The 14003-nt window shown below is 44.0% G+C and overlaps 1 protein-coding gene across 1 annotated transcript in view; it reads right to left on the bottom strand.

Moving 5' to 3' along the window:
• Positions 1 to 14003, bottom strand: part of MEI1 (meiotic double-stranded break formation protein 1) — a 55716-nt gene that overhangs the window by 32512 nt on the left and 9201 nt on the right. Inside the window, exons 7-14 of the mRNA XM_005681120.2 lie at positions 13459 to 13589; positions 9603 to 9717; positions 8451 to 8567; positions 7355 to 7454; positions 7092 to 7226; positions 2669 to 2783; positions 1734 to 1825; positions 795 to 936 (exon numbers count right to left, since the gene is read on the bottom strand). Coding sequence (XP_005681177.1) covers positions 795 to 936; positions 1734 to 1825; positions 2669 to 2783; positions 7092 to 7226; positions 7355 to 7454; positions 8451 to 8567; positions 9603 to 9717; positions 13459 to 13589 — 947 coding nt within the window. The remainder of the gene's footprint in view (positions 1 to 794; positions 937 to 1733; positions 1826 to 2668; positions 2784 to 7091; positions 7227 to 7354; positions 7455 to 8450; positions 8568 to 9602; positions 9718 to 13458; positions 13590 to 14003) is intronic.

Here is a 14003-nt window from a genome sequence, read left to right as displayed (position 1 = left end):
TTGCTCTTTGCATGCCTAGTCACTTAGTCGTGTGCAACTCTTTTGTGACCAACCCCCCCCCCCCACCGCCGGACCACAGCCCACCAGGCTCCTCTGTCCATGGGATTTTTTAGGCAAGAACATCAGAGTGGGTTGCCATTTTTACTAGGCAGACAAAACACATGGGTTCAAACCTCAGCACTGTCATATACTTGCTTTACAGCCATAGAAAAATCATCTTTAAATTGGGGAAAATCACAGGACCTATTTCACAGGGTTAATGGGAGGGTTAAATTAAGTTCTGAATATAAGGCATTTATCACTTCATTAACACGCGCCAAAGAATTGATGCTTTTGATCTGTGGTGCTGGAGAAGACTCTTGAGAGTCCCTTGGACTGCAAGGAGATCCAACCAGTCAATCCTAAAGGAAACCAGTCATGAATATTCACAGGAAGTTCCAATACTTTGGTCACCTGATGCGAAGAACTGACTCATTGGAAAAGACCCTGATGCTGGGAAAGATTGAGGGCAGGAGGAGAAGAGTCGGACACGACTGAGCGACTGAACTGAAACATTACCGATTTATTATTTTATTATTATTACTTTCTACTTTTTAAGAGGCATCTATTAATCTAAAGTGTTTACAACAAAACACTGTACTGTGATTTTAAAACCAAAGGAAAAGTAGCTGCAAGAACAACACTGCTAAGACCCTCAGAAGGTCTCGTTCAGTGTCGAGTCACTGTCCTGTGCCTCTCAGCCTGGCTTGCTTTCCCATCTTTCTCCTCCTCAAGATCCTTACTGCCCAACCCACCATCACCATGGGGATACACAGGGAGTCACAGGCACTGAGGAGAAATTCTGAGAAGGCCTCCAAAGTGTCTTCTTTCTCAGCACTGGGAGCTGTGAATGGATTCTCCTGGGCTGAAGGCTCCCTCTGGAATTCCATAGCCAACCTGAGAGATAAATATGAGTATATTTACTACTGTCTAAGCAACAAGGTCAGATTCATCCTCTTAGAGGGATTTCTGAGTTCAGGGCTCAGGGCAAGCATCCCCACCAGTAGACCTGGAGAAAACTCCGGAGGCCTCAGTGAGAGAGACCCTGGTCTTGGGCCCTACCTCCAGCTTCGAGCTCCCTGCCCTCTCTCCCATAACACGTGACACTCCACCCGACTATGTGTGTTAATATTTCCTTCGACATACCATGCTGTCTGCTGCTTCACATCTCTTTGCCTATATGTGTGGTGCTCTCTCTGTTTGGAACGCCTTCCCCAGGTTCGTGACAATGTAACGGATTGCACACATATACACAAAACTGTCTCTGTTTCCAAGAGACTGTGAGCTCCTTTTGGGCAAGAGCTGATCTGAGTTATCTACTTTCACTGTCTAGCATCAGGGCTGGCACACAGTAGGTACAACAAATGTTTGTTGATGAGAACTGAATTAATCCAACAAGCAGTCAGTGAATACGTGGAGCGCTAGGTTACTTGGGATGAGGCACAAAGCTGAATGAGATACAACTTCATTGCACAGTAACAAAAACCTCACCAGAAGGGAACCTTTAGAGAACTCCTCCACATACTCACTCCAAACTCACACACATCCCCATTCTCCACCCCAGCTAAAGTCCTCTCACTATGCAGCAAAGCATCAGAAATCAAGTGTTGCTTCTAGAACTTCACCCTTTGTCCACTCCTCTCTGTACCCACCCTCCATGCTACTACCTCATCAGACCATAAAGAGCTCCTCACCTGCAGGCATTTCTAAATCCCTCCAGAGTGTTCAAGAGGAACTTCCCTCTTCGAAGAATGGCCCTCTCCGAATTTCTATTGGAGGCGTGGCCCTGAGGTGAGAAGGGAAGAGGGAAACTACTGGTCAAGTACATACTCTGTATTCCAGTCTTTGCTTAGAGGACTACAGACCTCTTCCTCCCACAATGGAGTCTGGCATTCCCACACACCTAACACTTCCCAGGGGGTCTTAGGGATATCCTCAAAAATTCAGACATCTAGTAGCTCCTTTATAAACATGGTACAAAGGGGAACCTTAACCCCTTGTCTCCCTATGAGTCACAGGACTGGTTCTTGTTCTATTATACACAGAAAGCTGTCACAGGCTAGTCGACATTAGCCTAACTGGCTGTAACACCCATATTAGTTGCTCCAAAACACACAAATTCCCCCACCGTATCATGTGCAAAGAGCTTAGTTTCCAAAGTTAATCTAGAAGACATAAAGCACATGTATTAATAGTATTTCCTCTGATATTTTAAGCCTATGGACCACTAAAAGCCAACAATTATGACACACTGCACACTCGTCAGATTCTGATTCTAGTAAACCCAGCCTTAAATAATTTTGTGAGCATGTTTACCCTACCCACTTGGATGATATAAAAGACAAAGTATGCAGCAGGCCCTGGGATTTGCTACCCAAACTCAGGTCCTTGCTAGCTTTGGACCTAAGAGAAAAACTGCTTAACCCCTGCGGCTTTGGTTTCCTAACGAGGATAACAATTATTAAGCCTCGCAGCTCTGCAGTTACAGAAAAAAAATAACATCTAGTTGTAAGTGTGTGTGCATGAGAAAAAGCTACAAAGTAGCATATAAAGATAATGCAATGTACTAATTATCCTCTAAAAAACAGAGCAGCATGATCTCCAGAAACAGCAGCTGCTGTGCACTAACCAGGGGCCTCCAGTTCAGCGGCGTCTGGGACAGATCGGCACACCGGCTCAGCATGGCTTTGACCAAGGCCTGCAGCTCCTTGTACAGCACAGGTAGCGCACTCTGATGATCCTTCCTGCATGCAGGGAGACAAAGGTAGGCCTGTGGTGAGGTCAGGGTACCCCAAGATAGCCCCAGGTTCCCAGGCAATGAGGGGGCATGTGGTGGATCCAAACCTGGGTCCAGGAACTGATCTGACAAAAATCCCAGCTCCAGCACTTGTCTGCTGCGTGCCTTCATGCACATTCCTCATCCTCTCCAGCCCTCAGTTTCCTCATCTAGTAAGCGAAAGGTAACAGTACTGTCCTCATAGAATTAGGCTAAGGATCAAATTGGATAATGTATGCAAAGAACTCAGGAAGTGCTTACTAGATAGGAAGTCCTTATAGATGGCAGCTATGACTATGACTGGGCTTCCCAGGTGGCACTAGTGGTAAAGAGCCCACTTGCCAATACAGGAGATGTAAGAGATGTGGATTCGGTCCCTGGGTCGGGAAGATGCCCTGGAGGAGGACATGGCAACCCACTCCAGTACTCTTGTCCGGAGAGTCCCCATGGACAGAGGAGCCTGGCGGGCTACAGTCCGTAGGGTTGCACAGAGTCAGACACGACCGAAGCGACTCAGCACTCGTGCATGCACGCACATGACTATGGTTATTGTTATTAAGGATACAGAGGGTTTTCTCACTGAAAAGGATCTCCCAATTAAAGAAGTACTACCTAGAACAGAAGGTGTATCAAGAGATGTATATGGCCACTGTTCTCAAATAACTGATAAGCTCTCTTATTTTTTCAATTAATTTATTTTAATTGGAGGATAATTACTATGCAATATCGTGATGGTTTTTACCATACACCAACACGAATCAGCCTATACCTATACATGTGTCCCCTCATCCTGAACCCTCCTCCCACCTCCCTCCCCACCCTATTCCAAGCTCTCTTAGAGAAGAAAAATCAAATCTGATTTCTGCTACCTTGATGAGGAAAATCATGATCAATAGGTAAATGTTATCAAGGACCCAGATTTTATTTAAGGAATGAATATAAGGAAGAACTTTCTAAGAGTCAAAGCGTTATAGAGGCAAACACTGTAAATTAACTATACGTCAATAAAATTTTTTTAGAGCTGAAAAAATCTCTATAGAGTTAGACAGGAGTATTTAGGAGAAAGCTAGCTCTCTTGGAGATTATAAACAGAGACTGGAAACTATGTTTGGAGAATCAATTAATATGAGAATGTGAAACAATGTGAAAAGTAACACTTACAGTCCATTTGAACTCTCATATTTCTATAGACTCAGAGGAGGCAAGAGTCATGGTTAGTCTAAATGTGAGCTCCAAGAGGCCAGGGGCCAGTTCTGCCTTTTCACTTTACCTAACAGAACTAGATGCACTGTAATTGATGCTAAATTTTAAAAAAAAGTTAAAGAAATGAATGACTGACTACTTGACAGGGTATAGTTTGCCGTATTGATTTCCTAGAAATGTTATGATAAGTTACCATAAACTGTGTTACTTAAAACAACAGAAATTCATTCTCACATTCTGAGTGCTGGAAGTCTGCAGTCAAGGTGTCAGCCCCTCCGAAGGCTCTAGGGAAGAATCCTGCCTTGCTTCTTAGCTTCCGGTGGTTGCTGGCAATCCTTACCATTCCCTGGCTTATAGACGCATGATCCCAATTTCTGCCTCGGTCTTCACATGGCCCTCTATGTGTGCCTGTGTCCAAACTCCCTTCTCCTTCTAAGGGAATCAGCCACTGGATTCAGGAGCCCACACTGTATGGCCTCATCTTAACTCAACTGTATCTACAAAGGCCCTATTTCCAAACAAGGGCATAAATTTTAGAGGGATGCTAATTCAACCCAGCGCAGTAACTAAGGGGAAACCTATGTTAACCCTCATCTCTGGGCTGTTTTTGAACTCTGAGAGCAATCCATTGGGCCTTCTAATTGCTCAGTTAATTGTATACAGTGAAGGCTTGATTTCCCCTTTTCCTTCCGGAAGCTCTTTCATTTTTTTTCCCCCTTTTTAGACTTTATCTTTTACAACAGTTTTAGATTTACAGAAACAAATACAGAAGATAGTGCAGTGTTCCCATACTCCCCCAGCCCTACTGCAGTTTCCCCTACTATTAACACACTGCATTAGTGCGGCACATCTGTTACAATTAGTGAACAGTATTGAATGGAAGCTCTAACTTTCTATCCTACATTGACAGCCAAGCTCTGGCTCTGCCATCTTTACATTCTTTCAACAGTTCTCACTCCTCATCCCTCTTCTGGTTGGGCTTCCCAGAGACCTTCTGAATCACTGCACCTCAGACGGACCACCTCACTAAACATTCAGGAAAATTAAAGTCAAAAATAAAAGCATCTAAGGATTAATAACCCCCACCCACATGTTTTGACCAATCCTAGTCCTTCCACAAATCTCTCTCTCTCATCCCTTATGTATGTATATGTTAGTATACATAATAAAATTAACATTTATAATGTTAATAATATAAGGTTATTAATCCTTTGTAACCCCTTGGACTGTAGCCCACCAGGGTCCTCTGCCCATGGGGTTCTCCAGGCAAGAATACTGGAGTGGGTAGCCATTCTCCAGGGGATCTTTCCAACCCTGGGATCAAAACTGGGTCTCCTGCACTGCAGGCAGATTCTTTACCATCTGAGCCACCAGGGAAGCCCCTGTAGCATAGCTCAAACCCTGCCTCCTGCCTGAAAGGTGCTATCAGTGTCCCATAACACTGACCTCCTGGGAGACTTGCAGCTCTGCCTGGCAACTTCTGATTGACTCTTGCTCTTACTCTAGGCCTTTGTTACCCTGTTGGTTTACTCATCTCACTCTTGTTAGGATTCAAGCCCCAGATTTAGAGATTCAAATCCAGGAAAGAACAAAAGGGGAAAAGAGACAAACTGAAGCCATTATAATATAAATGCTATTCCTTCTTTTAGTTTTTAGAAGCAATTTTATGCAAGTGACAAAGACTTAATTATGGTTACAGATGAGACTATAAATGTTAACAACCTTTACAATATAAATTAAAAGTACAATACAAAATTAAAGGTACAAAAAAAAAATTAAAGGTACAGCTGATATTGAGAAGTAGGAGGTAAGGAGAAAGCTAAGGAAGAGCTGGGGTGCTAATCTACCTAGCTAACCAAGTAGGGTGTCAAGAGATACTGCTTCAAGTTGAGGGAACAAGAAATACAAGTTTTAAGCATATTTAAAAGCTTGAAAACAAAATATTAACTAGCAAAAATGTCAAGGAAATGTAGAGAAGGCAAAACAGCTAAGTCTTGGTCTTTCCTATTGGCAAGTCAATGAAATGTTCTAAATGGACAAAGAAATAACATTGCACTCATATTGTTTAGAGTTAGGGAAATAAGTCACCGCAACTAAAACCAAAATGAGTTAAAATTAGTTTCCTTTAGTAAGTAGGGACAACCTTGTGCATGTTTTATTTTTTATTGCTTAAATATATTACTTTGTCAGATTTTTAAAAGGAAGAATGTAGAAACAAAGTAAAATTTTCTATATAAATAAATACTGGTTTCCTTCATTAGTTTTTCCAAGATCAAGCATCTTACTAAGGAATGATTTCCCATTTTGACCCTAGGATCATTTAGTCTCACCATCCATTTTAACATCATTCATATACTATCTATTAGGAGTGAGGCATATAGCAGTTAAAAAAAATGACATGATCTCTTAATTCTTGGAGATTATGTTATATTGTGGAGAAGACACAAAACAGATGAATAAACAAGAACTTTCAAGTAGGTGCTGCAATAGCAAAATGGGTCAGTTAGGAAAGGACACTCTGAATGAGACCTCAATGATGGAAAGAGGCCAGTCATGCAAAGATTTAAGGGGAACAGCATTTTAGGCAGAAGGAAAAATTAGAAGAAAGGAAGTGAAAGCAAAGTCCAGACTAAAAAGAAAGAATGAGTTTTAAAAAGTTATATCCACAAAATAAATACAGAATAAAATCCTATTTTAAAAGACATGCAAAGAATTGGAAGGAACTCTTCCAAATTGAAATATTAAAGTAGAAGTACTCAAATATTCAATAGTAGAGTTGAAAAATAAAGTCAAGAAAATCTCCTGGAAACTAGTACATAATGACAAAAAGATGAAAAACTGTCAGACAAAGAAAAGAAACAAAACAAAAAAAACCAGATGACCAATCCAGGATGCCCAACATCCAAATGGCAGTTTCATAAAGGCAGAACAGAGTAAGCAGAATAATGGAAAGAAATAATTCAATGAAATTTCCCTGACCTAAAGGACAAGTATCCTCTGGAAGCTACTCTGGCCTTGACAGGCCTCTGGGAACACGCAGAGGTTGAAAGTTCAGTCTGTCTGAGTCTCTCACCTCAGAAAGGCAGAAATGGCCTTCAGTGCCTCAGCAGCCACCTCCAGCACAGGGCTGCTCACTGCCTCTCGGAGGGCACGGCCAGCATCTCTGCACATGGCTGAGCTTGTGAACAGCTTGATCTCTTCTGGCTGCCTGAGAAATTGTAAATGAAGAATAAGCGTGTGGACTCCCATCACTGACCCCACCAGGAATAAATACCTCCAGTTCTTTGCTTCTCCAGTCTGGCCCCTGCAGGCTTGATGTTCCGCCACTTAGCTCACCGAGTCAGGATCTCAGCAAAGAGCAGCAGGCCCTGCTTGTGCAGCTCGGTGTTGTTCATCCTTAGGCTTCCCTGTAGGCTCCTCACCACCGACTCAATCCCTACCTCAAAATGACACGGCAGAGGCCAGGGATCAGTGCCCAGGAGTCTCCTTCCTGCCTTCCCAGGAGAGAGGAGAGGCTCTGGACAGCACACAGTTGCTGGCAGCCCTCCTGGAGTGGTCCTGACAAGTTGAGCTGATAGGGCAGGGCTGTGAGATCTTTGAGGGCAGGCCCTTGTCTGATTCACCTCTGTCTCCCCAAACCCAGCACAACCCACAGCACAGGCCCTGGCATTCGAGGTATTTTGTCAATGCCTATTGGCTGGGCTACTATACCTTCTCTACTACGTACACTCCTATTTCTCCTCAAAGAATCAGCTCCGACCTCCACTCTCCAGGAAGCCTTCTCTGGTCCACTCAGGCAGAGCTATGGGCCTCCCCGGGCCTCCTCCACCTCTTGTCCAGCCCCTTGAGTATAACCCTAACCACCTTGTTTATATCTCCCTCCCCTTCCAGAGGACAGGGACCACGTTATATGTATCTCTAAACCTCTAGCTCCCAGCCTGATGCCTGGCATAGCATAGGAACACAGAATATGAATAACTGAATGTGCCCAGTCTAAAAATCTAGATGTGATATAAAAAGTCACAGACAAGGAAGGTATTACCATGAAAGAAGAAGGGATAGTTTCAAAAAACTTTGAAAGGTTAAATCAAAGTTGGGGGACTAATTAGATGGCGAGATTTCTGGGGCACAGGAAAAGACTGCTCCAAGGCTGAGTAAGGTTGTTCTTCAGGTACAACAGGAATTCATCTCGTGGCTGATAGGAGTGTCCTTTTCTCGCTAAACATATACTTCTGCCAATTAACGGAGAGCAGAACTGTTTGGATATCACTGCTTGCCTGTGGAATCTGGTGACAAGTTGGGGCTGATGGAAATGACCAGACCAGCACATTCCTCCAAAGTATAGGCCAGCGCGCCCATCACTGCTGCTGCCACCTAACTTCAAGGTGCTGTCCACCCGAGCCAGAGCTAGTGCAGGACCCATAGTACCAACCATACACCGTGTGGCACTTGGAGAAAAAGAGTGGCTCTTCTGCCAGGAGTATCAAACAGTTGTAGCAGGACCAGACGAGCACTTCACTGGAAGAGGAGAGATGCTCAAAGAGGAACTCTGGCCAGGGAGAGAGGGAGGAAGCAATGTGAAAACTGTGTGATAATGCTCCCTTAACTAACACTAGAGTTTAGATTTATTAAGCATCTCATACCTGTCACTTCATCTGTTCATATACCCTCGCCCTAAGACCTGATCATTAATTCACAGATAAACCTGGAAAATGCCCTCTGCCTTATTGTCTAACTTCTTTTTACAGATGGGGAAACTGAGGTGCAGAGAGAGACAGCTGGTGGTAGAAAAGAGACTAGAACCTAGGTCCCCTAATTCTCAGGATAACAGCAACATGATGCAGAGAAAAGAGGTTTTAGAGCCAGAGAGCCTTGATTTTGTATCCCTTCTCTGCCAATGCTGAGCCTTGTCGATTTAAACCAGCTGTTTCCCTTCTCTGACTTCCCTGGTGGCTCAGACGATAACATCTGCCTGTAATGTGGGAGACCTGGGTTTGATCCCTAGGTTGGGAAGATCTCCTGGAGAAGGAAATGGCAACCCACTCCAGTATTCTTGCCTGGAGAATTCCACGGACGGAGGAGCCTGGTAGGCTACAGTCCATGGGGTCGCAAAGAGTCGGACACGACTGAGTGACTTTACTCTCACTCTTTCCCTTCTCTAGTTCAATTTCCTTATTCATAAAACAACAAAGATGAGGACCTAAATGTGGCAACATTTACAATGCACCTCAGGGCATATTTCCTGGCTCATCACAAACTTTCAAGACACATTAATTCCTTTTTTTCTACAGGTCTTTCTACTACCCCACACTAGATGTTTATTTCTAGATGGTTTATTCCTAGACTGGTCTAAAAGTCAGTAACAAATTGTTCAAGGTCAGTTAGAAATCTGTCGAAACAGGATTCAGATTTCCTGAGGTGTTATTTTCTAGACTCTGTCATATATAATGAATACGACACCAGCCAGTCCCTTCAGTATGCATAACAAAGAATCCCAACAGAACTGCTGCTGCCGCTGCTACATAAAAATCTCCAGTCAGAATTCTGGGGTTCTCAGAGGAGAAAGTTAGAAGGGGATTCCCACCTGGGATGTCAGCGTGGATGAAGGCCAGGGCATGCTTTGCTGGTGAGTGGACTAATACTGCAGTTATACATTGGGCACTGGCCACCTGCAGAGTCTCATCTCTGGAGAGAAGAAGCTGGAGAAACAGGCAGCGAAATGTGCCAGTCACAACACAGACAGGACCAGAGGGAGGCACCTGGGCGCCTCAGGGCAAGAGCCTGATTGTCTCTGAATCCCTCCCACACTACTGGCACCAGGTGTAATCATGATACTTAAGGAGAGCAGCTGTGGATTATGGAAAAGAGTCTCTATGAAAAGCAGTAGGCCTGAAATAGAACAAAAGAACACAGTGGCATTCCAAGAACACCAAACCTGTCCCCTAGAATGCTCTGGCCTTCACTGACAAAAGTATTTTCACAGCCCTCGTCCAGTTTTGATGTCTGCAACAGGCCTGGGATGTGACAAGGCAAGGTTCTACTATTAGCCTCACTTAACAGAGTGTGCAGAAAAGAGTTAATACTGCAGACCTGAGACTGTAGCCTTAGAAAGTCCTGTCTGCAAGGTTGGTCACTCACCGAGTCTGGGAAGCTGAATTCAGGAGGGTTCCCAATTCCCCCAGAACTGATAAGAGTGGCTCATTGTGACTAACCCATTTGTTCAAGCAATACAGTTTATGCTGCACACCTGCTTTCTTTCTGGGAATCTAGGATTTTGGTATGTGCTAGGCAGAGGATACCTACATAATCAGATAGCTCCCAATTAAAACCTTGGGCACTGAGACTCTAAAAAGCTTTCCTGCTAAACATTTCATATATGCTGTCACAGTTCACTGCTGGAGGAACAGAGTGCATCTGGTGTGACCCCACTAGGAGAGGACTCTTGGAAGCTTGTGCCTGGTTTTCCCCTAGACCTCATCCCACATACCTTTCCCTGTGCTGATTTTGCTTGGTATTCTTTTGCTGTAATAGATCACGGCTGTGGATATAACTGTACACTGAATCCCATGAGTCTTCCTAGTGAGTCACTGAAACTAGAGTGGTCTTGGGGACCCTTAACACACAAAGGAAGGAACGAAAACTCACTAAAGTTAAGTTACCTATGCCAGGCCACACAGCTCGTAAGTGGCAAAGCTCAGGCAGACACTCAGGTCAGTTCAGTTCAGTTCAGTCGCTCAGTCGTGTCCGACTCTTTGCGACCCCATGAATCGCAGCACGCCAGGCCTCCCTGTCCATCACCAACTCCTAGAGTTCACTCAGACTCATGTCCATCGAGTCAGTGATGCCATCCAGCCATCTCATCCTCTGTCGTCCCCTTCTCCTCCTGCCCCCAATCCCTCCCAGCATCAGAGTCTTTTCCAATGAGTCAACTCTTCGCATGAGGTGGCCAAAGTACTGGCGTTTCAGCTTTAGCATCATTCCTTCCAAAGAAATCTCAGGGTTGATCTCCTTCAGAATGGACTGGTTGGATCTCCTTGCAGTCCAAGGCACTCTCAAGAGTCTTCTCCAACACCACAGTTCAAAAGCATCAATTTTTCGGCGCTCAGCCTTCTTCACAGTCCAACTCTCACATCCATACATGACCACAGGAAAAACCATAGCCTTGACTAGATGGACCTTAGCTGGCAAAGTAATGTCTCTGCTTTTGAATATGCTATCTAGGTTAGTCATAACTTTTCTTCCAAGGAGTAAGCATCTTTTAATTTCATGGCTGCAGTCACCATCTCAGGTCAGCCACATCCAAATCTAGGAGACTTTCCACAACTGAGATGCCTCCTTCATCAAAATTTTAAATCAGGTTACTCCTCTAATTTAAATATTTCAATGAATTTCCATTGAACTCTGAATAACATCCAAACTCCTACTAGACACCATAGCTATCAGGAGTCCCTAAAACACTTTCCATGGGGTCGCAGAGAGTCGGATATGACTGAGCAACAGAACTGAACTGAACAACACTTTAAGAAAACAAGGAAAGAGTTTAATGCAACCAGAGATTTTAAGTATAAAAGAAACTGGCCTTCTGGGGGGAAATGACAAGCAAAACATAGCACAAGACAGAGGAGAGAGTGCATGATTTTAGAGCTTCAAAGGAAAAGGACCAAGCTGCACATTTCTTGAGGACTACAAACTTAAACCCATCTCAGTTATGTTAGACTTAAAAATGGATAAACAGCCTTTCCATTTGCATGTAAAGGAGTTTCTAGATATTAATCTTTATCTTGTTCTCTTTTATATAGGAAATGACATGTATTTCAGTCATGCCTAGTGGTAAAAGGCAAACCATTATTTTATGTACCACTAAGAAAGAAGAGCTATAATTAAACTATGACATACCATTAATGGTAAAATGTCTCCCAGTTTGAGAGCTGTTACAGTATTTAAACCTTAGAAAAATGATATTTAACCATTAAGCAAAGCAATGATTCTTGGCTTAAAATGTATATTCCTTATTGTGTTGAGATTAGACTGACCAAAAAAAAAAAAAAGGAAGAATGGAAGTAGAAGAATACAGACCAGTCCTTATTTAAAATTTTGATATTTTGTTCATCATTAATTTCTTGCATTAACTTTGATTTTTTTAAAATTCTGCATTAAAATACTATTTATCTTGATTGCTGAGGTCTTCTTACTCTTTTTTTTTTGATTGCTGAGTTTTTAGCACCCCCTTAAGTTTTCCACCTAAGGCAAGTGCCTGCTCACCTCACCAAGTTCCAGACTTGCTGATTCTTGTAGTAAATAAAACACTAATCATCCAAAATGGCCAAGAGAGGAACAGTCTCCATGTATGGATGGAGCTCTAAACCAAGATTCCTGTCTCCACAAAGCTCTCTCTCCCTAGGGAGGTGCTCTCCAGTCTCCGTCCCCGCCACTCTCATGCTGCCTTGGTGCGCTCCTGCTAAGTCCAGAAGCAACATTGTAACCTGACACCACCAAGGACTCCAGGACAGCAGCAATTAAGTGAACACAGAAATTAACCCACTATGAGATTTTGTGGTTCAAAGACACAAGACTTGCTCTTGAGAGTTCAAGGGCCCTGCGTGGACCATTCCAGAGGCATCCCAGGGAGGTTAGGAGGCGCAGTTTGCTCTGGTTTTTAGATTCCTACCTTACCTAATCCTAACTGTCCCTTTCCTGTTTCTAACCAAGGTACCTTCTCCTTTCTGCAGAAGGGGTCCCACAGTCTAGTCAATGAGTGACATCCCTGGTATCAGGTGAGGATAAGCAGCTCTGCCAAGCCCTGTGCTGAGCACTGTGGACAGAGACTCAGGTCAGACTCAGGTCCTGCTCTAAAGAAGCTCCCAATTGATCAACCACAACATGGTGAGGTAGGCACTGTGAAGAGGGCACATTCTACCTAAAGGAGCCAGGGGACAGGGGAGCTCTATAGGCCTTGAAAGCTGAATCAGACCAAGGAGAGGGGAAAGGCTTTAAAGGCAAAGGGGAAGAGCATCTGCACAGGCACAGAGACAGGAGGTCCTAGCATATACAGGACCAGGGAGAAGTTGCATCTGGCTGGAGTGCTGGGCTGTGGGGTAGAAGAGAGGCAAGTAAGGCTGAAGGGATAAGCTGGGCCCAGAGAAAGAGGGCTCCATGTACCAAGCTGAGAAGCTTGAATAATCCCCAAAACGACTGAGGTGGCTTTGTTTCCACAGCTGCGTGTATTCTCCATTCTCAGACAACCCAGATGTAAAGGGGAGGATACAAACATTAAGATTCATGACTGAAAGAAAACCAACGTTGAGTCTTCCAACAGCATGTTGTTTTGGCCAGTGAGAAAGTACTTAGGAAATCCTAGGTAGAAGGATAAGGAAAAAGCCCCAGGAGATTCAGGTTCCTGGGTTACTGAAGCCAGAGACCAGGAGTCACAGGACAACTACCTTTTTGAGCACCAAAGGCAGTGGGGTCTCTCCTGGTGGCCCCTCAACACTCTCAGCACTTTCCACCAGCGCAGACTTGTTCATGAGCATGGACACAAAGAGGTCATACTTCAGCAGCTGCTTTAGCAAACCTAGACAACAAAGGGGTGGGGAAGTGAGGCAAGAGCAGCATGGGTGCAAGGACACGCCCAAGGTGGCTCCTCAGACATCTGCTACAAGTTTCTTCATCTCTCCATAGATGTTCCTAAGCATTTTATTATTTTTAACGCTACTGTAGATGGGACTGTTTTCTTAATTTATTTTTGAGATAGTTTGCTGCTACCATATAGAAATTCAACTGATTTTGTATCCTACAATTTTACTAAATTCATTTATTAGTTTTAACAGTTTTTAGTGTAGTTTCTTGGACGTCCCTGGTGGTTCAGACGGTAAAGCGTCTGCCTACAATGCGGGAGACCCGCGTTCAATCCCTCGGTTGGGAAGATCTCCTGGAGGAAGAAATGGCAACCCACTCCAGTATTCTTGCCTGGAAAATCCCATGGTCA

Source organism: Capra hircus, chromosome 5 (genome assembly GCF_001704415.2).
Source record: "Capra hircus breed San Clemente chromosome 5, ASM170441v1, whole genome shotgun sequence".
Lineage (NCBI taxonomy): Eukaryota > Metazoa > Chordata > Mammalia > Artiodactyla > Bovidae > Capra > Capra hircus.
The sequence above is the reverse complement of the archived record's forward strand: the minus strand, read 5'-3'. Positions and strand labels throughout refer to the sequence as shown.